Here is a 24,391-nt window from a genome sequence, read left to right as displayed (position 1 = left end):
GAGCGTCACGGGTGCATTATGGGACTTGTAGTACAACCACACCAGTCGCTCTTTAGTGCCTTTCTTGCGGAGCATTTTTAAACGCCTTTTACAGTCGATAAACAATGGGGAACACAAGCAGGGGGCCGGCCCGTATAATTTCTGGGGAAACGAGTTAAAAACAACAGCTGCGAGCGTAACAGTTAATCTCAAACTACTCAATCACCCATGCGACGTTCAGGTTCGTGTGCAGTTTCCTGTTAACTGCGCGTATGTTAGCCGATCTCCATCTACTCCTAGCTGGAGACATGGGGAGTTTTTGGGGAGCTGAGTCTGTGGTCACAGGTTTACAAATCAGTTTACGCAGTCTGCTCCCAATAGCGGAGACTATGTGACGCACGGAAACGCGCAGCTCTGTCAAATACTGCTGTACATGGAGGATCGGGCTTTAGGCTACGTCCTGCAGATTTAGATGCATCCAGCGCTTCGTGTCTTTATATGGTGAGGTCACGTCGCTTTACTGAGACATATTTGAGGAAATTTAAGTCATGCTACAACTGCACAGAAAGGGAAATGTACTGTATGCATTCAGGCACGTACTCCAAGAGTACACGCCCACTTGCTGTGACTGTGAATGTCCACACTTTAAATTGTTGTTCTCGTTAAAAGTTGCATTGCAGTATCGTGAGTTATTGGTGTAAAGAGTACACACATGTTACAGCCAAGTTACTATGAATTTGATTTGAGTAAAATAGGGGCATGAATGTGACATAATAACACATTATTATGCTTTACAACTTACTACAGGTGAGCAGAACACTGAACTGAACATGGATAGAGCGTGGTTTATTGGACCGGAGAAGATCACTCCTACAAAATCTGAGCAGCCAACGTCAAGCTGCGGCATGGCATCCAGGCCCTGCATGACTATCAATCTGACTGAAATGCTTCGAGCTGACAAACCTCACGCTGGGAAAAAGCCGGTTCCAATCCGACCCCCGAGCCCCAGAGTTTCCCAGCCCAGAAAACAAGAGCTCCATCGCAGTCTCTCCTGTGAACCCACTCCCAAGCCCATCATCCGACAACGGTCGCACTCTCTGCCGTCCGCCACTGCTAAGAGGAAGCAGTGCAGGAGTGTTGGTGTGCGGTTTGTCGATTCTTTGGGTCTGGAGCTGGAAGACGTCAAGCTTTTTAAGTCAGGGGAGGACCCATTTGTGCCACATCATGTGACATTTAGGTTGTTGATGGGCGCAGAGATGGCAGATGGAAGGCATCTGGAGATTTCCCTGCCATACCTGAAGCCGGTTTTTGCCCAACAACCGGGAGACCAGCCAGGATTCCTGCATCGTCTTCATGTGCAGAAAGTGTGTCTGGAGAGAGTCTTGTGTTTTGAACTGGGGGTCGTCGGAATTACGCAGGTCCTCAATTTGGACTTTGTGAAAGATGTCACAGCCCGTTATTCATTTACAAATTGGAAGAGCTGCACAGAAACAAAAGCCTCTTGGGTGTCCACCAGCACCAGTACCTGGGAAGGAGAAGGGCGCCAACTCAGTTGTGATACATTTCGCTTCCATCTGCCCGTCCCTCCATTCCTGCATCCAGGAGCAGTGCTAGAGTTTGCCATTCAGTACAAAGTTGGCGGTGCTGAATACTGGGACAACAATGATGGAAATAATTATAAGTTGGTTTGCCAAAACTACAAACTCACTGTGCCTAAAGAATGTGAGGATAGCATGGTGCACTTCATATAGGATGCACACTAAATGTAGACGAAATCTGTTAAGAGCACTTTATGACTGCTGGCAGCGTAGCATATAAAAGGTATAACTGAATAGTGACATATCATTTAACTTTCTTTTTTAGTAGTGCCAACGGAGGAACGCTTTGAATCAAGTTAGATTCAAGATAAAGTGTCAAATCTGGGCAAACTGAAATACTACGCGCACTTTATACACTATGCCACTTTTAGTGCCACTTTTTTATGCTTGTGTTTTTGCACAAAATTATTGATTTTCATATCTATATTAAAAAATGCTCTTCAGTGTGGGAGCATCCAATTGAAGTGACACCCACAGAGCACTGCATCATTATATAATAAGGAAAATGAATGCACTTGAGTCCACTGTTTTCTTCCAGATGGATATTTCACGTAGAGAATAATTTTATACAATGCTGAGAATTGATCTGCTGAACCACTTTACCTCTTTGTTCAGAGTTTATATTTGGGTCAAACCTTGCAAAGCCAAATGACTAAAACATATAATAGATATTTTAATAAACCATGAGATGGATGCTTATTTTGTTTAATAAATGAAGCTACATTTTGTGATATGAATATCATCAGATGTTCGCTGTAGCTTTCTTTTGTTAGCCTTTCTAATTTCCTGTGACAAAACATTCACACAATATAACACAAATGTTTTTGTCAATGTTTTCGGCTGAACAGGAATAAAATATTGTTTGCTCAAGGGACATGCACTGTAGTTGTTACTGACAAAATAACTGATTTATTTGTGATTTGTGGAAGTGAGGACTTGTTCCAAGTTCAGTACAGACTTTTTCCTTCTCTCCATTTTCTTAATTTCAACAGACAGAGCGACAACCGAATGAGATCAGTATGACTGAAGCGATACACCTAACAGCAAAATACACCGCATAATGCAAACCAGACATGAGTATTAATTTAGAGAAAAATATTAAAGGAAGTTCACTAATCGATTGCTTTCATTGTCCCTTTCTTCTGGGAGGAGGAAATACTTGCTTGGTTTCATTCTTATTAATTTTGAATAAACGTTTATTGTTTCTGAATTTGGTTGATGTGAAATGGAATAAGTGGCTAATCTTTCTGTTGCTGTATGTGAATAATAGAAAGCATATCTTGTAGTCCATAGGGCCCAGTTTTACTGTGTTTAAAGTGAATTAAGATCCACAGGGAATTACATCTACAGCATATTCATTTAGTGTTGCAGGTATACTATGAGAACCAGTTGTCTTCAAATGGTGACTTGTTTTTATATGTTCATAAAACATGGTTGTAAGGGAAGAACCAGGCAGGTAGCGTTTGATGGAAGTGGGACAGTTTTAGGGGCATCTCTTTTATCTATATTTTTTACTTGTGAGATCATTAGGTACGCTGCTGAAAACGAATGCTTGGTAATATAACCATCCTAGACAAAATCTTATCTTCATGAAGCATTTGTTTCAGCTGTTGATTCAACTGTGTTTTAATTTTAGGGGCTGTGGTTTTGTAGTATTTGTGTTGTACTGACACATGTTTCTATTAATTTGACAGCCCCATTTTAGTCAGGGAGCTGGACTAAATAATAGAAACACTTTAATTGAATCCAGTTTAACAGCACCACCAACTACCTCCTCCAACATGATTATACAGTTATGATTATGTAGTTATTATTATACAGAAATGCCACCCTTAGGATGTTCTTTCAACTTCAATTAAACATTAATACAGTCATGAAGCTATTAGAATCCATTAGTTTTCATTGGTGTGCCTAATATTCTGGCAAGTGAGCGTGTAATCACAGATCACGAATAAATTCATAGCCACATAACTTGGAGAATGTTAGTGAGGTGCAATTTCTTACTTATTTTTTAATCAATTTGAAACGAAATGTGTAATAACAATGTGTTATATTAAAAGTGTTAGCTCAGAGGGCACGCATGACGTGAGACGTTGGTTGAAACACGTCATGCGCTTGCGTGGCGACCGTTCGCGCGTTTCGGAGTTGAGCGATTGAAAAGCTGAGAAAGAAATAGTATCATGTCCTGTTTTTGTGCGAAAATTGACAACATGGTAAGTAAAGACATAGGATTATTAAATCACAAACTTTTTTTTCTTCAACCGCTTTCAGCTATTCAGTTTCCGTTGACAGTTATTGTCACTAATTAGCATTAACTACGAGTTAGTGCTAGCATTAGCAAGGAAAGCCATTATTTGCTAAGCTAGCTAACTGGGAAGAGTCAACGTTTGTTAGCTAGGAATAGTTTATGTTAGCTAAGATTACAATATACAAAAGTAGCGTGTTAAAATACAGTCTGTCCTCACTAACATTTTTTTATTTATTTTTTTAAATCAATGAGTCAGTCAGTGTGTAGTGTCCAATCCTCCATAAGTTGACAAAATATTAAGTACACCTAGCAAAAAGAAATAAATAATAATCAGATTCAGAACCGTCTTGATTGAGGTGGCTGGTACAATTAAAGTAAGGGGGAAAAAATCATCAAACAATACATTTTAGGGGATGTTAAGGTTAATTGTATTCAATTAAACAGAAAAGATCATTTTGGGGGATGTAGTTTGTGGTGCTGTTAAACTTGTTATTTAGCCTAGCCCTTTGACTGAAATAGGTAAAATAATAGAGAAACAATACAATTATACAGTACAGAGAAAAAAAACAGTTGAATCAACATCTCTCTCAGTTATTTTAATCAAATGCTGAATACCATAACCTTCATGATGCTAAGATTTAGTGCATGTTACATTCAATTGCATTCGTTTTCACTAGTGTACCTAATGAACTGGCAAATGAGAATTTCAAGATTGGTAGGTTTATGCTTCCAGTTATTCTTTGCAGTCATTTTGAGGAGACTGCAGAGACCAAGTGGCTGTAAAGTCTTCAGAAACAAGAATGGCCCCGGGTCAGGCCACTCAGGTGGGAACGTACAGCATTGACAACTTGGTTATCTCACTCAGATGTTTGTTTTTATAGTAATGAAGAACATTAAACCCCTAATTTATGTGCAGTTGGAGAGTGTCATCGATGAGGTGTTAAAGAGTGGGGACGTTCAAGCGCTGGATGTCTTCTTGCAAAGAGACATATGTGTAGAGGCCTCCATGAAATGTTCCCAACAGTTTCTCACTAAGTTGGATAAACTTGTCAGAGAGGTAAGATGAAGTCCCATGCACTTATGAGCACACCATGATGGTCTGTTGTTTGTGGATTTATTAAACCTTATCAATGTTCCTTAGAGTTTGAATCAATATGATCTCAGATCAGCCAGTTTGGCTCTTGCTAGCCTCCACAAGTATGGGAAAAACCTGAAACTACCTGATGGTGGTCAAGGACTCTCAGGGCTAATAGCCCAAGGCCTAATTCAGAAGATGAGTATACATCTAAAACACACACAGTCTGTTAGTGTGGTATAAGTAAATGGACTCAGTTGTTGACTGAACCTGTTTGTGCACATGTTGCAGTGGTTTGAGAAATGCAGGCAACTATGGATCCAGTGTGGCCCTCAGTGGGATGAAACCTTGTTCACTCTCTCCGAGGACTTCCTAAATGCCTTAATGGTGAGCTGATGTCTATTCCCAAACACACTCTTTGTAATGAAACAAATTAGTGTCCCTGATGTAAAAGTGTTTTCTTTTTCTTTTCTTTGTGTCACAGGCGGTCCATGAAGCGTGCAAAGAGGGTGCGCTTGTATATTACTTTTTATTTCCATTCTGTTCTCAGTTTGTGTTTTTTCTTCAATTGGTCATTTTTAGTATCCGAAAGGAAATTAAAACCAGCATACACATATTTCAACTGAATTGCTACATAAATGTTTAAATGTTATTGTTCATCGAAGTAGTAAAATGTGTAATTTTAAAGTTAGAGTTACAAATTTAGGTGGAATAGAGCGTGTACTTATCAAGATGAGCTTCTTAGGACTGTAAGTTTTGTCTCTTTTAACAGTTTTGTCACAACATTTTTGCAGGAACGTACAAAATCACAGAGTCCTTCCTGTATCCTGTTGGCCACTTGGCTGTAGACCCCAGAATTGACATCCAGATTCAAAAAGAGGTTGGAAATTGTTTTAACAACTACTTTTTTTGGTACAAGACTGATGTGTTTGTGCTCTTAAATCAACTTTCCTAATAATGTTCTAACAGGCAATCCGTAAATTTAATTTAATTCTGGACAAAATCCCAGTGGAGCTGAAGAGAGACAGGGAGATCTTAACCTCACAGCAGGCTTCGGATATCATGTATGTCCCAGTTTCCTCGTAGTAAGAATCACTATTACCCATATTTACAATATCCACACACTGTTGAAGCTTTTTTGTTTATTTTGTTTTACAGGGTCAAATTGGCTGGTCAAATAGTGGAGGGTGGTGGTAAGTTTGTTGTGTTTGGTACAATGTCTGTTCACTCATAATCACAAAGAGCCACAAAATATGTTCCACATAATGTGTTTTTGTCAGATTATGATTTTCAGTCATCCCTGATGGAGGCACTGTGCAGAATGGCTACTCCTAACCAGAGGAAACAACAAGCAGATCGATGGTTTAGCATGGGGCATGTGGCCAGTGCATTTGCCAAGATCCGTGATTCAGAGTTTGAGACGGTAAACTGGACAGTTTATGCTCAGTTAAACATTTACATTCACACCTTGGGGTACTACTTTGGCATTGTATTAAAATACTTTTATGAGTGATTACAGAGAATTGAATGTAAATGTGTTTGATTTCAGGCTTGTCGCAAGTTCCTGAACATGGTGAACGGGATGCAGGGAGACAAGAGAAGGTGCACACAATGATATTCTCTTTAAATGCTTCTTTTGCCCTTTTGACTTTAGAGAATAAATAAGGATGACTGTTTGGTTCGTATGTGTTCCTCTTTTTCCCAGCAATGTCGCACACCCACAGAATAAATATTTATGTAATTCAGGCCTAAAAAACTATAACATATTTAATCTTTTATTCTTCATTAGACCACGGCACACATGCATTGCTTACGATGCACAATAACTGAATAACAGTGTCTTTTCTATACCATAGAGTGTATTCGTACCCTAGTTTGGAAGTTTATCTGGACAAGTATGAGGTCAGTACACAATTAACTCCTTTTGTTTGTTTTGAACTAGTTTGCCAGTGAGTTTGAATGTCACAGTCTGTAATGTACTCTGTTAGTCGGTGTTCTGGAAAGATTGTGGTTATGTTGTCAGCTGCTGATGCCCCTGGATGAGAAGCTTGAGGAATTCTGGATTGACTTCAACCTTGGCAGCCGCAGCATCTCCTTTTACTTTTCCTTGACTACTGAAGGGGTACAGGTACCTCAAGATCATCAGTGTCCATATAAAAAAACAGCATCACTTACATACAGTACAAACCATCTCATTCTTGAGCTAGGTCAACCGTCAACATCTGTGAGAATCTTAACAACATGTTTAATCTTCATGTAGGAGAGCCACTGGGAGACGATATGTATCAATGAGAATGAAGTCCAAAGCTACACTGTTGCAGGTAATCAAAACATTGTCTTTTCAATCATATGTTGTGTATCATGGTATTATTCTTTGCATTCAATAAGTCACATACATTTTTGATGCATACATTAACTTGATAGACTTACAGGTATGTGAATCTGTTTGTTCTTTACCTACAGAAAAGGGAAAGACCAAAGTCTTACAGATAAACATGTCAGAGGTGGTGGTTGTTGGTGCAGTGGAGGGCTCCACTCTTACCATCCATTTCAGCTCCTCCCTGGACATCTTGCAGGCTGCTCAGAACGTCTACGGGCACAGCAAAAACCAAGTAGAGAAGCCATGGCCTACTCACACTATATTTTCTGATTGTTCCACAACACACCACACCACACACGACTATAATAAGACGTACAATAATGACATTAATAACGCCATTAAGAAGAACTCGGCACCCCTTGAAAAAAATATTGTGAAACCACAGCAAGCAGAGACTGTGGTCATGGTGAATATGACAATTTGCTTTAATAATGTCTCTTTTTGTCAGGACACGTCTGTAGTTAATACTACAATGGAGCAGAGCAGCATCCAGGTAACGATTGTTTTGTTACCGTGATTCTCTCAGTGCACAGCTATGATAAAATACTATGGTCATCATAGATGATCATAGAGTGTATTAAGCTAATAACAGCTGGGGCAGCTGCACACCTTTGTGACTGGCTCTGGTTTGAGATGGTCTAAGGTCAAACTGACATGGTGCAAATTGAAATGATATCAAGCCTTTAATCACATTAATATAAATGAATGCTATTTAAATGCGTAAGAAATCCTCTGAACATTTATGCAGGTTGTTCCAGAGAGCCAGGTGTCCCTTGGTGAAAGTGAGAAAACCACTGCTCCCTACACTATACCTACCCGTGATACACCTGGACAGGTAAAATATTTCTGTATTTTATATTAAATCAAATATGTAGATGTGTAGCTTCCATTATCAGAGCACAGACGTTTGTTAGTGACAGTAGTCTATCACAGGTCAGTGAGCATATAGATACACACAGAGAGAGGCTCCTTATTAGACTGTATTCTGTGCATAACAATATTATGTTTGATGCCTACAAAAGATGACTCAACAGTGGATTGGTTTTGAGAAGGTAAATTGTGTTCATTGTGGTGCTGTTCTTCTCGTCCTGTGTTATGCCTGCATCAAACAAATGCATTATTTTTAATCGGCTGTGAAATATCAAGCATCTGTGGCCCTAATTTTTGCTGATGATTTAGCAGTCAGTCAGAAAGATCACTCTGATCGGCCGTTCAGTTTCAGAGAACTGAAACAAAAGTTCAAAAATTCAAAACTGCAGACCAACCGATCATCTTGAATCAGGAGATACCTAATGGTTTATAGCTCTTCCTAGCTTTCTAGGCTCTCAGCTAACAGTGGGTTTTCTGGTTGTCCCCCTTTTGAACGATGGATGCATACTACTGCCACCTGCTGGGCCACAGCTACAGGGGCAGAATATATTTTGTACTAGCTGCCTGTTGGCTATGCTCTCTGTGAGTGTTCCAAGTGCAACCTTTTGGTCCAGAGTCAGACACAGGTAGCATGAGGCGATGTCATAGTTGGCCATTGCCGGTAGATCTTTGATGTCGGTTATGTTTGTCTGCACCTTGAACTGTTGGCAGTCTGTAAAAATGTGGGAACTCACATTATCAGTTTGAAGCCTCTGCTGACCAGCATTTGCCCCACCAAGACTAGCATTGACACCAAAGACCCTGAATCTCCCTTGACTCCAGAATTTCTGTATCTCTGTTCTGCGGATGATCATGTGCTATTTGCTTTATCTGGAGTAAATACTTAATTACAGAATTGTTTGAATGCCGCATTTTATTGTTATTTTCCATCCAGTTGGTGACGCCAGCCAAAAAGAGGTTTTCAGAGTCCATCACCTTCATTACCGGCAGTGCAGGAAGTGTGCGTGGTGGCAGTTCCCTCTCTTCGGGTTTGCCATCAAGTAAGTAACAATAGAAAGTGTTTCAAGAATTACCGTCACACCAGTTCCATTATTATATTCTTGCCCAGGTGTCAGCAGTCCCTTGAAATATATACAATTCTTATAATAATGAAATGTACTAAAAATGTTAGCTTGCTTGTAGTAGAACCAGTTTAAGTTTGGGTTGGATTTTTATTTGATGTAGTTTAGACAGAAGCCTTCTCAGCCATATCATCCAGTGAGAAAAAGAAACGGTTATATGAAAAGAAACTAAACTAAGACTTTTTTTTTTATTAACTTGATGGTTTTGACTTACGTTGAGACAAGAGAGGAGACTGAGGCCTTATATCTTTCCACTGACACGTCTGTTTCACATATGTCTAGATTTTCATCAATCCGTATTCCGTTTTCAAGCTGAACCCTCCCAGGCAGTTCTTGTTTATTTATTATTCATAAAGCTAAATTAGTTTTTTTTTTCTTTTTAAACTCTCCAGCAAAGGGTAAAAACAGGCCATCTCTGGAGATGGTTCGTTCGCATGTCGCAACTGCTAGGACCTGCAGTTACAGCACAACACCTGGAAGCACAAATGCAGCTGCCGTGAATGAGCAGGTATGTTGGTACATTGTTGTAAGTTCTGAATTCTCTCTCAGGGCAAGACCAAATGTGACGTTATACAACCATCTGTAAAATATGATTCTCTTTTTACTTTTGTAATCTGACCTAGAAATTCATGGTATTTGTCTCATTTTAACACATCTCTACAGAGCACAGCATCCAAACACGCTGCCAAGAATACAGTTGACGAACACAAAAAGGTATAATCACTCTCAATATTTACTACTGCTACTACTTGTGCGCTGTTTTGTATGAGTATGACACCATTGGACATTTTAGTAATGTCCCATGTCCCATGTGTTCGTGTATAATGACACACCAAGCTAATGGTCGGCTCCTGTATCGGGCTGTCACTCTGTGGCCCTAATTCTGGAGGAACAGAGCAAGAAAGAGGAACAGAGCAAGAAAAACAGAAGTGATGAGATAGGGAGCAGGTGCTAGGGTGGCATAGGGGACTTTATTGCAATATGCTCATGGTCATGTGATATGAAAACATCTGTCAGACAAAGTCAATGTGCTGGTTATCTTTCCCCTTTTGCTGCTGACAGTGGTAACAATACAGAGGATGCACAAGATTCAAAAGTAGTTTACTTGATCAACAAACAGCACTGGAGCTTTAAACGTGAGAGCAGCAAATAAACTCATGACTCAAATTACAAACTGTTTGGTGTTGTGCTCTTCTCAGTTTCCATTACCCTTCTTTATTGGTTAGATCATTTGAGACAGTACAGAGTTTATTTTGTCAAATCTGCAGTCTCACAAGCTGTTTCTCCTGCATTTGTCTGTGTAGGCTGATGTAGGCCAAACAAAAGCATAGTAATTTGTAACCTTTTTTGTCTTTGCTTGTCTTGCAGAACATACCATTGGCAAAAGCAGTAGATATGGTTCTGTCTGGACAGGGAAAAGAAGACTCGCAAGGTCTGGTATAGTTAAACGGACTTCAGTTTATCCCAGAAGTGCAGTAAAGCTGCCCCTTAATCAGTCACTGATCTTTTTACTTACAGATCCTAGTTTTGTGCCGGACACCCAACCCACAACTGGGAAAAGCCTGTAAGTTGCAAATCTACTGCCATCAGGGCAGTCAATACTCTCATTGGTAAAAGAGTGCATGTAAATATGTTTATGTTTTAAAAATGCAGATTTTCCAGCTGGAGTAAAACGTCAGTTTCTGAAATGCTAATGATGCCTACACAGAAAATGAGTCTCCAAAGACCTGGTAAATATGGAACACAACAAATTTATGTTTTAGTTGTGTGCTTAAATGTAATTAGACGTTCTAATGTTTATTTTTAAATACACTATATATTTTTTCTCTGTAGAGCCTCATTTAAGTTTGGCTGGACAGCCGGAGTGTCGGTCATCCGTACCACAGAGATTTTCAGTTTCAGACTCGAGCCTAGTCCACCAAAAGCTACTCCATAAAGAACTTACCCAGCGCCTGCAGCAGGTCCTCCGTGAGCGGAAACAAGATCCTGCAGGCGAGGAGCCAGCTGCACCCCAGAGAAAAATGTCAAATGTCAGAGGCAACTCTAAAGACAGAGACCCGGGAGACCAGCAGGTTTCCTCATTGCATACTCCCAAAGTGCAGGGAGCCCAGAGAACCAGCCATGGCAAATTGAAGAGCAAAGGCCAGACATCAGCTGAGACAGATTTTGTTCCAATTAAAGCTTCAGTCAGCACGTCCATCACCAAAACTCTCCAGAAGGGAATGCCAGCCAAGGTTAAGGGTGAAACTAAGCACACCACTTCAAGCAAAGAGAAGGTATGGATGCTGTAAACTTTATACAGCTTAACGTTAATTCCAAAGTTTTGTATAACTTTTTATTTCTACTGTCTCCCAGAGAGATGCAGAGGTTGCAGGCAGCATGGTGAAGCTCATCTCTAGCCGTTATAAGATTGACACCCATTCCACTGTAAAAGAAAATATCAGTCAGTGCTGGATTCCCCCTCTTTTCAAGAGGTATACACATGAAGGGTTACTTTCTTTTACTGCAGCAAGTAAAAATATCTTATTGTTAGTATGAAACTTTTATTATTTTAATGACTGTGCTTTTTCTTAATAGACCAAGCTTCAATATGAGCTGGTTTTCAACTGGTAAAGTAAGTCAACATTACTTGATTTGTCTTGAGTATTAATATTACATCTTTGAACTTACTTTTGCCCCACTTATTAAAGATGATTTTTATCTGCTACAGGGTGAACTATCCGGAGCTGTAAGTCTAATAAAATCCCACAGCAAAACCACAACAAACTCTGTCAGACAGAGGTAAGTTAAAAGATTTGAAAGACGACTGTAGAAACGATTGGCTTTTAGGGTCTATTGAATCCTTTTTTTCTGTTGTGCAGGTCGGACGTCTTTTCCTTTAACATCGATACACCATCGAGTATAGGGGTAAACATTGATAATGTTGATTATTTTATATGTTTAGCGTTTATTATACTTGAGCAATTCGAATGCCACTGTGTTTAAAGTCAGTTTCATTGCACTTTAGGGACGCGGCAAATTCTTAACTGACACCTCTGCCACGTCGCACAGGTAGGCCTATCGCCTGTGGACATATCTGTCGAGGAATGCAGCCACTGAAACTGTCAAGTTTTGTTGAAGCTGTAAATTTAAATCTCTCTAATGTCATATTTTTCACATCGTTTGACAGTGACATCAACAACTCCTCAGTACTTCTCAGCACAGCCAAGCAAGAACAACCTGTGGAAAAAGTAGAATTTAATTCTACTACTGTGTTTGTTTTTTTTATATACCGCACACATTTAATCAATGACAACCTTATCTCTGTCTATAAATATCTACGTGTCTGCTGCTTTTTATGTTGCAGAAGAGGCGGAACGTGAAAGCACGTCTGTTCAGTGACACAGACACAGACAGAGACACAACAGAGATCAGCTGGCTGAGAGAGTCGGCTAGGAAGCCCAAACCCCAAGTCACCAAATATTCTAGGCAGGCACACATGAAATGTACCACTGTACCACCTCCTACTTCATGTAAGCCTTTAAAGCCAAACAATCTGAAATTCATCACATCAGGACTAGATGTTAATGCAGTTGTTTAAAGACACTAGTAAATCCCGTACAGACCGTGTGATTTGTCTGACTGCAGGTGAATCCCCAGATATACTGCCGTTCTCACTGCAAGCATTAAAGGGCAATACCAAACCCAAAAAGGTAAGGGAGTACTGCTGCTTTTTGTAAATAATGTGCCATGAGCTTGTGATGCACCACCCCAGTCAGCCACAGAGTGTCACTGTTGTATCTGAAAAAGCCCAAAATGAAGAACGAACTGGATCAGCCAAAGACAGTGAAGCAGCCAGCAGCAGCAGCAGCAGCAGCTGCCAGCAAATCACATGCAACAAGCAAGAGGCCAAAAAGAGCTGCAGCCATCTCTACCAGAAGCTACAGGGAGCCAGATACTGATGACAACCTATCTGAACCAGAGATGCCACCTGCTCTTAAGGCAAAAAAACTGCTCCTTTTTTCTAATATTACTTTCTTTTTTAAGCATACATAAGTAGTTTGTCTCCATTTTAAGAAATGATGAGTAAATAATCTCATTTTGTGTGCATATGCCTATACGTTAAGTATTCAGATCAGCCCGTACTAGTTACCGTTGTGTTTTTTTTGCAGTAGATATTAATATGATCAAAGTATTACAATAGAGAGACAGACTTTGAAACTAGTGAAACATTTTGTTTTCACTGACTGTGCTTTAACACTGACATACACAATTTAGATCACTCACTTTATTAAGATTTAGATTCTTTGTAATATATATATATATATATAAAAAAAAATAATATTAAACTATTTGATATGTTTGAAGGACAAAAATTTAAAAACAATGGTTGATGTCCAGGAAGTCATCAAGTATGTTACATGGGATAAATTAAAGGATTATCTTATTTTATTCTACATACATCTCTTGGACCTGACGCAAAAATCTTTGTTTTATTCATTCTGTAAAGCGGTTTCCAGTAGATTTAAGTAATCGCTTTTTGTCTCCCAAAAATAGTGTTCCTCCACCGATCAAATGGAGAATACAGAACAAACGCATGAAGCTTCTCAGATGAAGAAGAAAAAGACTGCCAGCAAACAAACAACAAAAAGAAGCATGAAATCAGTCTCTCTCTCAGAGAAGCTTCCCTCTTCAAAGTTAGAGGTTAGTGACTTTATGTTTAATGTTATCTTGAAGAAATTCTTGTTTTGCATCCCAAAAGGTTTACAGCAAGTGTGGCAAATTCAAATTCATATCACCACAGGCTCATACTGCAATCAGCTTTGTTAGCAGCTTACTCATACTTTCTTGTTTGAGGCCTTGTTTGCATTGTGTTCAGGTATCATACATCCCTCACAAACAAAAATGTGAAACTACGCCCACGTTTTTGCATCCAAGTCACACTGACAGGAAGATGACAAGCCCTGGAAATCGAATTGTGTTTTGTCAAGCGAAAACCAATTTAAGTCAACAGGGAACTTTTTTTGTGTACTGACTTCTGATAAGTTGCTGGTTACAGTGTGAATTCATAATAATAGTTGTACCAAAAGAACACAGTTGCCGCAATGTCCCATTATTCCTTTTTTTTTTGTTTGTCTGCCAACAGAAATATTTTGTAGGCCAACGGCAGGAGAAGAGTGAGGAGATCTGTTATGAGGTTTCAGAGGTAAAGAAGAAAAAAAACACCTTCAATGAGAAATCCACAGATGGCTACAGTAGACAAGAGAGCAACAAGTCAGATCTGAAAAAGCCATCTGGTCTCAAGGTGGGAGTCCAGACTTCTATCTAAGACATTCCAGCTTACATTTTACATTAAATATACAAATATATACAAATTGTCGGGTTGTGGTCCTATATGGTTTTCTTTTGTACTGATCAAAAATACGAGAAACACTTTACTTTTCAGCAGCAGAGGTCTGAGAATCTTCCTCAAGGAAGTTCGAAGTTGAATAAGAAAAATGCCATCACTGCCCAAAAACAGATGAGTGCATTGAAGGATTCCTGGGCTGCACGCCAGACCTCTTTCTGTCCATCCCCTCCTTCCATCGAGAAGATGAGATGTAAGACTTTGTGGAAGTTAGATAACAGTCATTTGACTCCTTTGACATCAGCTAAAGTCTGTTTGATGCTGTTTGAATAGTTTGTTCGTTTCATCACAGTGGCCACATACAGCATATTATAACTGTATAGCAACATAATCACAAGTCACTGGAGAGTTTAAATAGGGTTTTAGGGTTTGATATCATCTCACTCGTGTCCTTATGTGTCTAGTAAAATTATCCCTGTTGATAAAAATAATATCACTTTTATTTCCAAGGCCCGAGGTTTGATGTACATACCTTCAGAATATTCTTCACCTACAAACTAAAATGTTACACCCCCAATAAGTATTTATTTGGTGGGTTCAGTGTCCATTATTATAAAACTCCATTCTGTACATCTTGTACACACACTCTATGTTTTCTCAAAACGAACCCTTTTGCTCTCCAACCCATCAACCTCTTGATACAGTATATGAAAAAGCATGTACGTATTGACCTTCTACTCTGTGTTCAACTTCTGAAGCCAGCTGTTTTAACATCTGTGCTTATTTTGGACCCTCACAGCTGTCGAGAGGTCAGCCCCAACCTTGGATTTGACCTTCTCCCCTCTCCTTACCCCGCGGGGATCCCCAGCCTCTGCCTCGCCTAACCCTCCCTGCCAGGACACCCCGTCTCCAATCCTGCTGCTACCCAAACCTCGCTCTACAGTTAGCAGCAAAGGGAAATGCAAGCCCTCCTTGCTCTACAGCGCCGAAAAGAATCGCAGCTCTTACAAGACACAGTCCATCCAGTCTGTTCCATCTCTGCTTTCACTGGGAGGTCACACTCCTGCACTCAGCCCTGCCAGGGAACTGAATGCTGCTGAGGTACATCACCCTGTGTCACTCTCATGGAGGATTTGTGGAGGGTTAGAGTGACATTCAGAGATTTGTGGTAGAATAAATGTTCCCCGTCACCCAGCTAATATACAGTCCTGCTCAAAAGGTTCAGACACTGAGGTTTTTTGTGTTAAAAGGAAAGACTGTTCAAACAGATAAAAGAGATGGTCTCACCAGGATTTGATTTGATTCAGATTTTTGTCTTTATTGAACGGGTGTTTTAAGTTAATGCACCAAAAAAGTACTTTTTCAAATGCAGCTAGACTTTTCTCATCTTAAACTCGGTCTTCATCAACTCTGATGAGCGGTGGACGGTTCTGTGATATTTAGCATCTTTGAGTTATTCACACACCTTTACTCTACATGGAAATCATTGACATCACTTGACAGTCATGTGAGAATCACAGGAGTGCCGTGAGTGGTGGGTGTGAATTATTTCAGGACTCGAGGCTTTCTTACCACTAACCTAGAATTTAAGGAAGCAAGACTGTGAGCCGGTCAAAGCAGGTGGAAAGTCACGAAAATGTGGGTAGAGAAAGTAAAGAAGCAACACTTCCTCCCCTTAACAACATTTATTTAATGTTTCTTAAAATATCAGCTTCAGCTTTGGATATAATTAATTTGTAACTGCACTGCTACCCTTTGTCAGGGCTAACATGAGATTGCACCAAGCCGTTCACGATACATTTGTCACGCTGTAATGCAGAAAATGTAGGAATTGCATAAGATGATCTGAACAGTTAAGTAGCACGACTCAAATGATCTCTTTAACTGCTGGCAGAGAAGATAATAGCACTGCAGCACTTCATATGCGCTTCCGTCACTGTTGATAACGTCTGTATCATTTACTGATTCATGGCAGACTTGGTAATTTGACAACCACAAATTGAGCTGCCGTACTTCTGTTTCAATTTGTTTCCAGATAGGTACAGTGCAGCAGCAGCAGCAGCAGCACCTGTCCTCCACACCTCAATCTCCTGCTTCTCTGTCCACTCGGCCCTTGTTGACGTCCACACTCCTAGAGCTGGACGAGCCACCGATGCCCTCTCCTCCTCTGTCACCATTCCCTGAAGACACCATTACCCATAGCCACCGTCACTATGGCTTCAGTAAAGTGTCTTCAGTATCCCGGGTTTCAGTGAGCCAGTCGTCCACTCGGTCATCAGTACTAACTGGCGGAGTTAAGGGCAGCCCCACTTTTGACCTGGCTGTGTCTGTTAAAACTGAGGTGGGGCTCTTTACCTGACTATATTCTTCATGGCTGTATTACTATGACTGGATGGATTGATATATAAACGGAAAGGAGGACTGAAATAGCCCTATATGGATACTTAGTTAACAACTAACTTGTTACTGTCCGTCCTGACAGAAAACACCACTCTCAGATCAAGACAGAGATCTTCATTTCTCAGGTAAAACATCTTTTATTTCCAAATCGTGCTTTAGACTTGAATTTCCTAGTTGCTATGACCTAAACCCACAGCTAGGTCCCATCTGCACCAAACATATTATAATTAATGATGTTACTTGTTACAGGACCCATTCGCAAGCGCCACATGGCCTTGTCTAGTGATTCTGAGGAAGACGGAAAGGAAGACAGGAAGAAAAGCAAGATGAGAGGGCAGCGTTCTTCTCGGATGAAGCCAAGGAAATTGTTCAAGTCCTGTAAGACATATTACTTATTAAAAAAAAACATTAGTGAATTAAGTCTGGAATAATAGCTCCAAATGTGCTGATGGAATAAATCCTACCCAGAAATAAGTGCTTTTCTTGCACTGGGCAGCGTAAACAACTCATTAATCACACAAAGTATTATGAATGCCACAACATTACTTTGTGTTTTTTTTATAAGATGGGTAATGTGTATCATTATTTTCATAAACCAACACAACTCTTGTGCTGGTTTAAATTTGTAATTCTGCCGTTAAGGTGAATCCTGTGAGGCATCTTCTCAACTGGTTATTTACCTACTTGATACTACTAGCTTCTTAAATGTAGTGTTAGGCACTAATACATCTGTAATGATACTACAAATTGTATCTCTACATGGGATATTACACACATATCCTCATTGTTTCAGCAGCTAGACCTCACTGTAAGTCTCATAGCTGTGGAGAGAAAAGCAGCTTAGAGGAAGAAGACAACAAGGAAATCAGACCAAAGGATAGAACTTTCAAAGTTACGGAGGAAAGAATATCAGAGGAATACAGGAATACAAAGAATACGACTGTGAGGGAGGCAGCTCATGGCACAGGTACACATTTCCCTTTTTTATATTATTTTAATACTATTTGGCACAAATTTCAGTTCACCTTTTAAAATACCTAAAGGTGCAAAGCTGTATTGCAATAGAATTAAAATCTGTACATGTGACATACATTTTTATGCCTTCACGTAGTCCAGCTGTATGTATGTCTGTTCCATTTAATCGTGCATGAGCATTCACTTAGACTCTACGATGAAATCATTCAAATTTGATCAGCGGTCTAAGAATATAAAAAGTCCTGACTGCATATATTTTATGAGTCTGGACAGACGTACTTTGCTTAAGTTACAGTAGGTGGTACTTATGTCTACATGTTGAATTACATTAATGTCTCAGTTGTCTGGGTCTTCTTTTGTAGTTTTGAGAGAAACTGTTATTTCCAGTCTGTACAATACAAAAACAAAATTTGAGGTTGTCCTCCTGAGTATATCACGGCATCCGTCTTTTACTCACAGTTGCCGAGCTGTCTGCTGTGGATGAGGTGATGTCTTCTTCTCACATGAGCTCCAGTCACTGGGAGGCTGAAGTTGTAGATGGAGACATGGACATAGATGAGGATTTAGAGTTGCCAGAAAGCGCTGTCAGCCCAAGTAACCTGTGTCAGCAGTTGAGCTCTGAGCTAAATAAGAAGTTCCAGGTTGGTCAACATACTTACACAGACACTTAACAAGTTAACAAGACAAGAGAATATGCAAACACACTAAGTTATGTTAGTGCCCTGCTTCTGAAAGCTTAATTTAAGTTTAACTTAAAAAATAATCTTTTATGTTTTAGGCATGGTGACCATGTGTGTTCTCAGAAAGCACCGCTTTTGTTTTGGACTTTAAAATCTCTTCTCAGCTCTGTTTTAATAATTCTGAGCCGCTATCTAATCTCATTTGTGTTCAGAACCGTTGCAAGATGATGGAGCTTTACAACAAGCAGTCGATGAAGACTGTCCAGCAACACATCTCCTCCATCAATACGCAAGTTACTAAATACAGGTCAGTAAGTGTCGTAACAAACCATCACTAAACATATCTTCTCTATATGATGTATGCCTTATGAATGAATAATGTGAAATTGTAACATTTGGTAACACAAAGATATGCAATTTAATTGAATGACTGGTTGCCTGTAAATGTGATAACCAGTAAACAGCTTGTTCACTGTAAAGTTTGAGGTTGTATGTTTTATGGGCTACTACCTCTACTTCTTTCTGTTCTGTACAGGACTCAGAGACTTGAACAGGTTCAGAAGGTTCTGCTGGAAGAAATCCACAAATTGGAACAGGATGACACAGTCCTGAACAACATGGAGAAAGACCTGACTGTAGGTCACCCTGACTCTGTCTCTCTTACGCTTCTGTCTGCGCTCTGACACAGACGGGCTGTGTATGATTTAGAGGGGAGAACGTGGAAAGTAACATTATCAGAGAGTAAATGTCTGACGTACGAGTCTGTTAGATGATGAAACCGCCGCTCAATATGTTGCGTTGCTGATTAGATCACTGTCTGACTACTGTTTGGACTCTTCCACAGATGTACTGGAAAAAACAGACTATGGCTCTCCGCTCTTACCACAGGCAGGAAACCAGCAGGTGAAATTCAGTCTCGTGTGTTTGTGTTAGCACTGACAGAGCCACGTTGTTTTTCTGCCTGTCACACTCAAAGCAATACCTCCCCACAGGCTTAAACCCAAATGCTGTGTAGCACACATATTTATTCTTTGGAACGAGGATTAATTTTTTTTTTTTTTACCACCAGCTTATTATCATAAACTAAATATTCACCCGACGGCACAAGCTATTTATTGAAAGGGGATGTAGTCAGAGCTTATTCCTATACCTAAGCTGGGTTTACTGATGTCAGACACCATGTTACAGTTTTTATTATTATACAACCAACACCCACATGTAAATATAAAGCACCTAAATGCATCGGCATGCACTGTATACCTCACTATCATCATGCCTGAAATACTATTGCTCAAAATAAAATAGTTGAGCCCATTCATTACCCACAGGAGTCTTGGTTCTCTCAAAAGCATCCTGCTGCCTCCATGATTCAGAGAAGTGATGCTGTTAAATGGTTGAGCTGTGGCTTCTGTTTGACCACGCTGCCACACGACACATGATTACAGAAAGGTGACAGCCGTCATTCTGTCAAAGTCTATCGTTATATGTAGGCGTTGTCATCTGACTGGCCGGTCACATGTTGAGTGATTGACATTATGGACACGTAAAGGTGTAAAAATGGGATTTATTTTTCAGTCTTTGTGAGACTTATGCTTCCCCAGATTTGCAGACTTTTGCATAGTCACTGACATTCAATGAAGGGGCTCAGTGGTTGATGACCATTAATGTGAGTGTGACGAGTAAACCAGAAATCAAGTGCTTTTGAATTTTTATTTATGATTATGTGTTTTCACCTGTGTTTCTCTTCAACCCACAGTATATTTTTCTTTACCTTTTCTTTAGCTTGTGTTAGCTTGTGTTCTCCCTCTCTTGGTTGTGTGACTGTCTGTCTCCTTCCCTCCAGAAACGAGACCCTGAAGAAAGCCCTCCACAGCAACGTGTGTCACAGCGTGGAGTATGAGGAGAGAATATTCACATCCCAGGTCTGACGCCCTCCGACTTGGACTTCACAGCTGACGTCTAATATGTGCTTCATGGTGTCGCTCATGTCTTAGACTAATTATCTTTGTAAATCCAAACCTCGGATAGCTTGAATGAAGAATATATAATCTCAACTTCCAGTGTTGTTGTTGTTTTAAATGGATTATGCCACCTCTGTCTGTCCAGCTGTCTGCTTCACCATATTTTTGCTACTTTGCCTCACCATCCCTAAAACCCCGCTGCTCTGCCTGCTGTTTTCAGATGTGCCTGATAAGAAAAGACATGAAGTCAGTTCAGGACAGGCTCCTCGGTGAGATGGTGAGTACACGCGAACACAGGTGATCCTTCAGCGGAGGAAGTAGACCAGAACAGCTGGGCTGGCTCTCTGACTGTCTTTCATGTTGCATCCTCCACTCCATCAGTAGAATAAAGCTCCTTTTGAAAGCCTGCACATAACATCAAGCACTGGAAGAATTTATGACTCATATGATGTTGTGTAAGGTGTTAAATTTGCCTTTTCTCTCGTTCGTAGCTAGACGGGGAGATCAAGAGTGTGAAGAGAGGACTGCACGCTCTGTTTTTCCCCTGATGGAGCCAGGAGTCGAGCAAGTCCTGGCCAAGGGTTCGAACACACCAAACCAGGTTGTGTATTTCACCATGTGATAGACTTCTTGCCCTGTGTTGTTCAGCTGTGTTGATTTTAAGGTTTGAATTCAGCGTTCATTTATCTTGGGTTCTGTTTTTATCGTGGATGTGTTTGGGTTATTGTGACCTGGATGTGTTCCTAAATGTTGGACGTCAGAAGAAATTTTATTCTGATGTTTTGGTGTTAGTAAGTACAGGTAACGTGTAAGCCTTTCTACTTCTTTCCATGTGACATTTTAATACAAATTGATTGTTTATATTGTTATATAAGTATTGAAATTCGGCAACTAAACATTCAAGATCTTAAATGTATTAATTGCTTTTTATTAACTATTCTTGATTGGAAATAAAATCGTTTAAAAAAATGAGATAAACCATTCTTAAAAAAGACCTTGTATTTTGAAGACAAGTAGTGCTTACAAAGGTATTTCTCTTTTCAGTGAAGACAATGACGGCCCCATCCCGACTGACATACTGTATGTACAGTTGATATCAAATTCATCCCCAGTACGACCTCCCCCACACTCCACAGTCTTTACACAGTCCAAGTGACATATTATTCATCAGTTTAGAAAAGGTGAAGCTTGTCACATGCATCACGTCTTCCCACTACATGGATTCACACCGCCTTGTCAAAGGAGTCCATGAATTAGTACAAAAAAAAACAACAATGACTGAATGACAAGATTGTTCTTTTCCTCCGCTCTTGTCCTGAGAGTCGGAGGCTTCCACCTGCCCGCTTCCAATGTGGCATCCAGTAGTCTCCAGGACACACTGCCGCAAACATTACCGTCGTCTCCTCTCCCACACCCGTGCATTCATACTGATAATATGAGGGTGCTGGAAGAATGTTAAAGAGGCGCTGAAGACGAAAAGGCTCCAGGCTCTTTGAACTGTCCCCACTGAGCAGCTTCTAGCTGCCTCTGGAAATTTCTAAGCTCAGCATTTCTTCATAGAAGAAACTCCTCACTTTCATGGCCGGTGGAACCTGGAGAGACAAACAATGCAGGGAAACCGTGAGTGAAGGAGAAAAGAACAAATCATGTGAGCGGAGGGCACCTTTGTCACCGCTCTTATTGCAGCCATTAATCAGTTCTCTGTTGCTATTTTTAGCGCAGACATTATATGTGCTGAGTGGCTGGGCACGACACTCATCCTGTCCTCCCTCTGGGTCACTGTTACGACTCATAATAAGGACCCCTGTTTACCAAACAAGCTTAGCCAAGGACACCATTGCATTTTATCATTTCTCTCTGCGTAGGAGTGCAAGCTCCCCAGAGGACAGCCTCCCCCTCCCCAGTTTAGAAACACTCGTGTCTATTCTTAGCTCTCTGGATGAGCAAGGAGAGCTAAATTTAGACCGTGGATGCCCGGAATAGAGCATGCATGCATTTCAAAACACTATGCACAGACATATACTCCAGAATACTGACCTCGTTAGGTGTTTGCTCGAAGCGTGCACTTCCATCTCAGTGCTTTTGAACTCGTTTAGCTCTTTTCGGATCGCAGCCTGTGGGGAAGATGGGGAAAAAAAAAACGGCATCAGTACATCCCTAAGTGCATCCCGAGCCACAGAAAGCTGCAACCTTTGAACGGCAAAGTGATGGCAGGAGGAAGGGGGGAGAGAAAAAAAAAAAAAAAAACATCATCGGGCTAAAGATTTTAAAGAGAACAGGGGATTTGGTCAGATAAGCTGATAACAGCTACATGCCGACAGACGAGCAGCCGGCCAAAGAATATACGCAGAATGACCTAAATAGTTGAGTAGTCCAAGTGGTTCGTGGCGGGTCAAACGGGTCAACACGTGACTGTGTTATCTGACCGCGCTCCACGCAGATACACACCTTGTCTGCTGCCGAGAGTCGAGTCCAGGGCTTGTCCGCTCTCCTGTCGTAGTCCTGAGCTTTGGCCACCTCCACATAGTCACTGAAGCGGATTAGGATCTTTCTGTCTCGCAGTTCATCCACTGTGGGCCGCTGGTTGAGCTGGAACAAGTAGGAATGGGCGAACACTTAGAGCTGTCTGTCAGGTTGTCTCGGTTTCTACAATATCTGCTCATTAGTTGGTCTAAATACATGGAGAACAGTCAGTCACACTGGGTTGTACCTTTCTGTTTAGCCGCTGTTTGATTTCTCTTCTCTCCTCTTGCTCTGTCTGGTCATTTCTCTCTGAGGAAAAATAAATAAACAGACAAATTTAGACATCCATATTAAATCAACAATAAAAAATACAGTAGATCAGCAAAAGCATATATATTATATGCACCTTTTACAGGCAGGAGAAGGAATGTGCACTCATGCGCTCTTTAGCTCCTGAATAATGTACTACTACACTGGACAACCTGTTCTATCATTAATGCATCATCACAGTTTCCTTTGTTTTTTAAGCGTTTTTTTTTTTTTTTTTTAATTATTATTACTTTCTTCATGCATTTGACATATATTTAAGTGTTAAATGTGAAGCAGTAGTTTGCTGACAGTAATAAGAGCTGGGGTTAACTTACGTTTCAAGATGTTCCGACTCTCCAGCTCCTCCACATTCGGTCTCTGGCTCAGCCTCCTGCGGAGAAACACCAGAACCACGTTTTGAACCATTTTGCCTCAACCCGTCCTCCCCGTCCTTCTTTTTAAACCGGCTGTAGTTTCTTGACTGTGCGCGTTCTCGAGAGGAATCCCCTATGTTTCCATCTCGCATCCAAACCGCGGCTGTGATGCTTCGGCAGAGGCGCACCCCACATCTGGAAATAGTCAATAGAAGCGCGATTCTCCCGTGTGAGACTTCTCCACCGAAAAAAAAAAGATTATTATATCTCGGTTTCTGTTTGCAGCATCTCAGCCGCCGTGTTGCTTCTTTTTTAACTGTACACCGCCGCAGCAGCGCAGACACTCCTCTCTACTATTCGCCACGGGCGCTTTTCTAGTGGGTCGTGATCGGCTGCTGGGGCGCGACTCCTCCAGTCTCCCTGGTTACTGCATGCATAATGTGGAGGGAGGCGGAGTCTATATCAGGCTCCCACTCACGGCATCCCCAACCTGCTGATGCACATTGGACCACTGGCACAGTCATATTACCCACTTTCGTGCACCACTCCAATTCATTTTTTTTTTTCTTCAAAGGAAGAACACGACCTCTTTCAATCACAGAATAGAAGTCTAGGTTCAAAACACTATAACT

The 24,391-nt window shown here is 40.7% G+C and overlaps 3 protein-coding genes across 3 annotated transcripts in view; 2 read left to right on the top strand and 1 right to left on the bottom strand.

Annotated features, from left to right (window-relative positions):
- The first annotated feature begins 251 nt into the window (after window positions 1–251).
- On the top strand, window positions 252–2,754 carry ppp1r3da (protein phosphatase 1, regulatory subunit 3Da). The gene is made up of 2 exons (XM_084554158.1): window positions 252–485; window positions 792–2,754. The coding sequence occupies exon 2, from the start codon at window positions 810–812 to the stop codon at window positions 1,728–1,730; it is 921 nt and encodes a 306-aa protein (XP_084410284.1). The 5' UTR covers window positions 252–485; window positions 792–809; the 3' UTR covers window positions 1,731–2,754.
- A 1,871-nt stretch (window positions 2,755–4,625) lies between these two features.
- sycp2 (synaptonemal complex protein 2) lies at window positions 4,626–21,300 on the top strand (the record flags this gene model as incomplete). Its single annotated transcript, XM_084553816.1, has 47 exons — window positions 4,626–4,649; window positions 4,742–4,882; window positions 4,967–5,134; window positions 5,192–5,287; window positions 5,385–5,409; window positions 5,695–5,780; window positions 5,870–5,964; window positions 6,059–6,093; window positions 6,181–6,323; window positions 6,450–6,502; window positions 6,757–6,802; window positions 6,924–7,028; window positions 7,161–7,221; window positions 7,364–7,512; window positions 7,729–7,773; window positions 8,029–8,115; window positions 9,085–9,190; window positions 9,664–9,779; window positions 9,935–9,985; window positions 10,640–10,703; window positions 10,790–10,835; window positions 10,925–11,001; window positions 11,105–11,547; window positions 11,627–11,745; window positions 11,849–11,885; window positions 11,982–12,052; window positions 12,133–12,178; window positions 12,279–12,322; window positions 12,441–12,501; window positions 12,618–12,783; window positions 12,899–12,963; window positions 13,061–13,252; window positions 13,808–13,954; window positions 14,397–14,555; window positions 14,700–14,850; window positions 15,397–15,698; window positions 16,633–16,938; window positions 17,080–17,122; window positions 17,247–17,375; window positions 17,791–17,964; window positions 18,432–18,613; window positions 18,865–18,959; window positions 19,188–19,287; window positions 19,497–19,555; window positions 20,496–20,574; window positions 20,834–20,890; window positions 21,105–21,300. 47 exons carry the CDS (start codon window positions 4,626–4,628, stop codon window positions 21,159–21,161), a joined length of 5,103 nt encoding a protein of 1,700 aa, XP_084409942.1. The 3' UTR covers window positions 21,162–21,300.
- Window positions 21,301–22,344: 1,044 nt separating this feature from the next.
- Window positions 22,345–24,391, bottom strand: part of phactr3a (phosphatase and actin regulator 3a) — a gene marked incomplete at its 5' end in the record, with an annotated part of 32,327 nt that continues 30,280 nt past the window's right edge. The window contains 4 exons of the mRNA XM_084553545.1: window positions 22,345–22,727; window positions 23,062–23,202; window positions 23,324–23,385; window positions 23,721–23,776. Coding sequence (XP_084409671.1) covers window positions 22,611–22,727; window positions 23,062–23,202; window positions 23,324–23,385; window positions 23,721–23,776 — 376 coding nt within the window. The 3' untranslated portion in view covers window positions 22,345–22,610. The remainder of the gene's footprint in view (window positions 22,728–23,061; window positions 23,203–23,323; window positions 23,386–23,720; window positions 23,777–24,391) is intronic.

Source organism: Chelon labrosus (assembly GCF_963514085.1).
Source record: "Chelon labrosus genome assembly, chromosome: 10".
NCBI classification, from domain to species: domain Eukaryota; kingdom Metazoa; phylum Chordata; class Actinopteri; order Mugiliformes; family Mugilidae; genus Chelon; species Chelon labrosus.
Note: the sequence above shows the minus strand (reverse complement) of the source record. Positions and strands in the feature narration are given on the sequence as shown.

Excerpts from the sequence above, each read along its gene's own strand:
- ppp1r3da (XM_084554158.1), top strand. The coding sequence starts at position 810 with ATGGATAGAGCGTGGTTTATTGGACCGGAGAAGATCACTCCTACAAAA.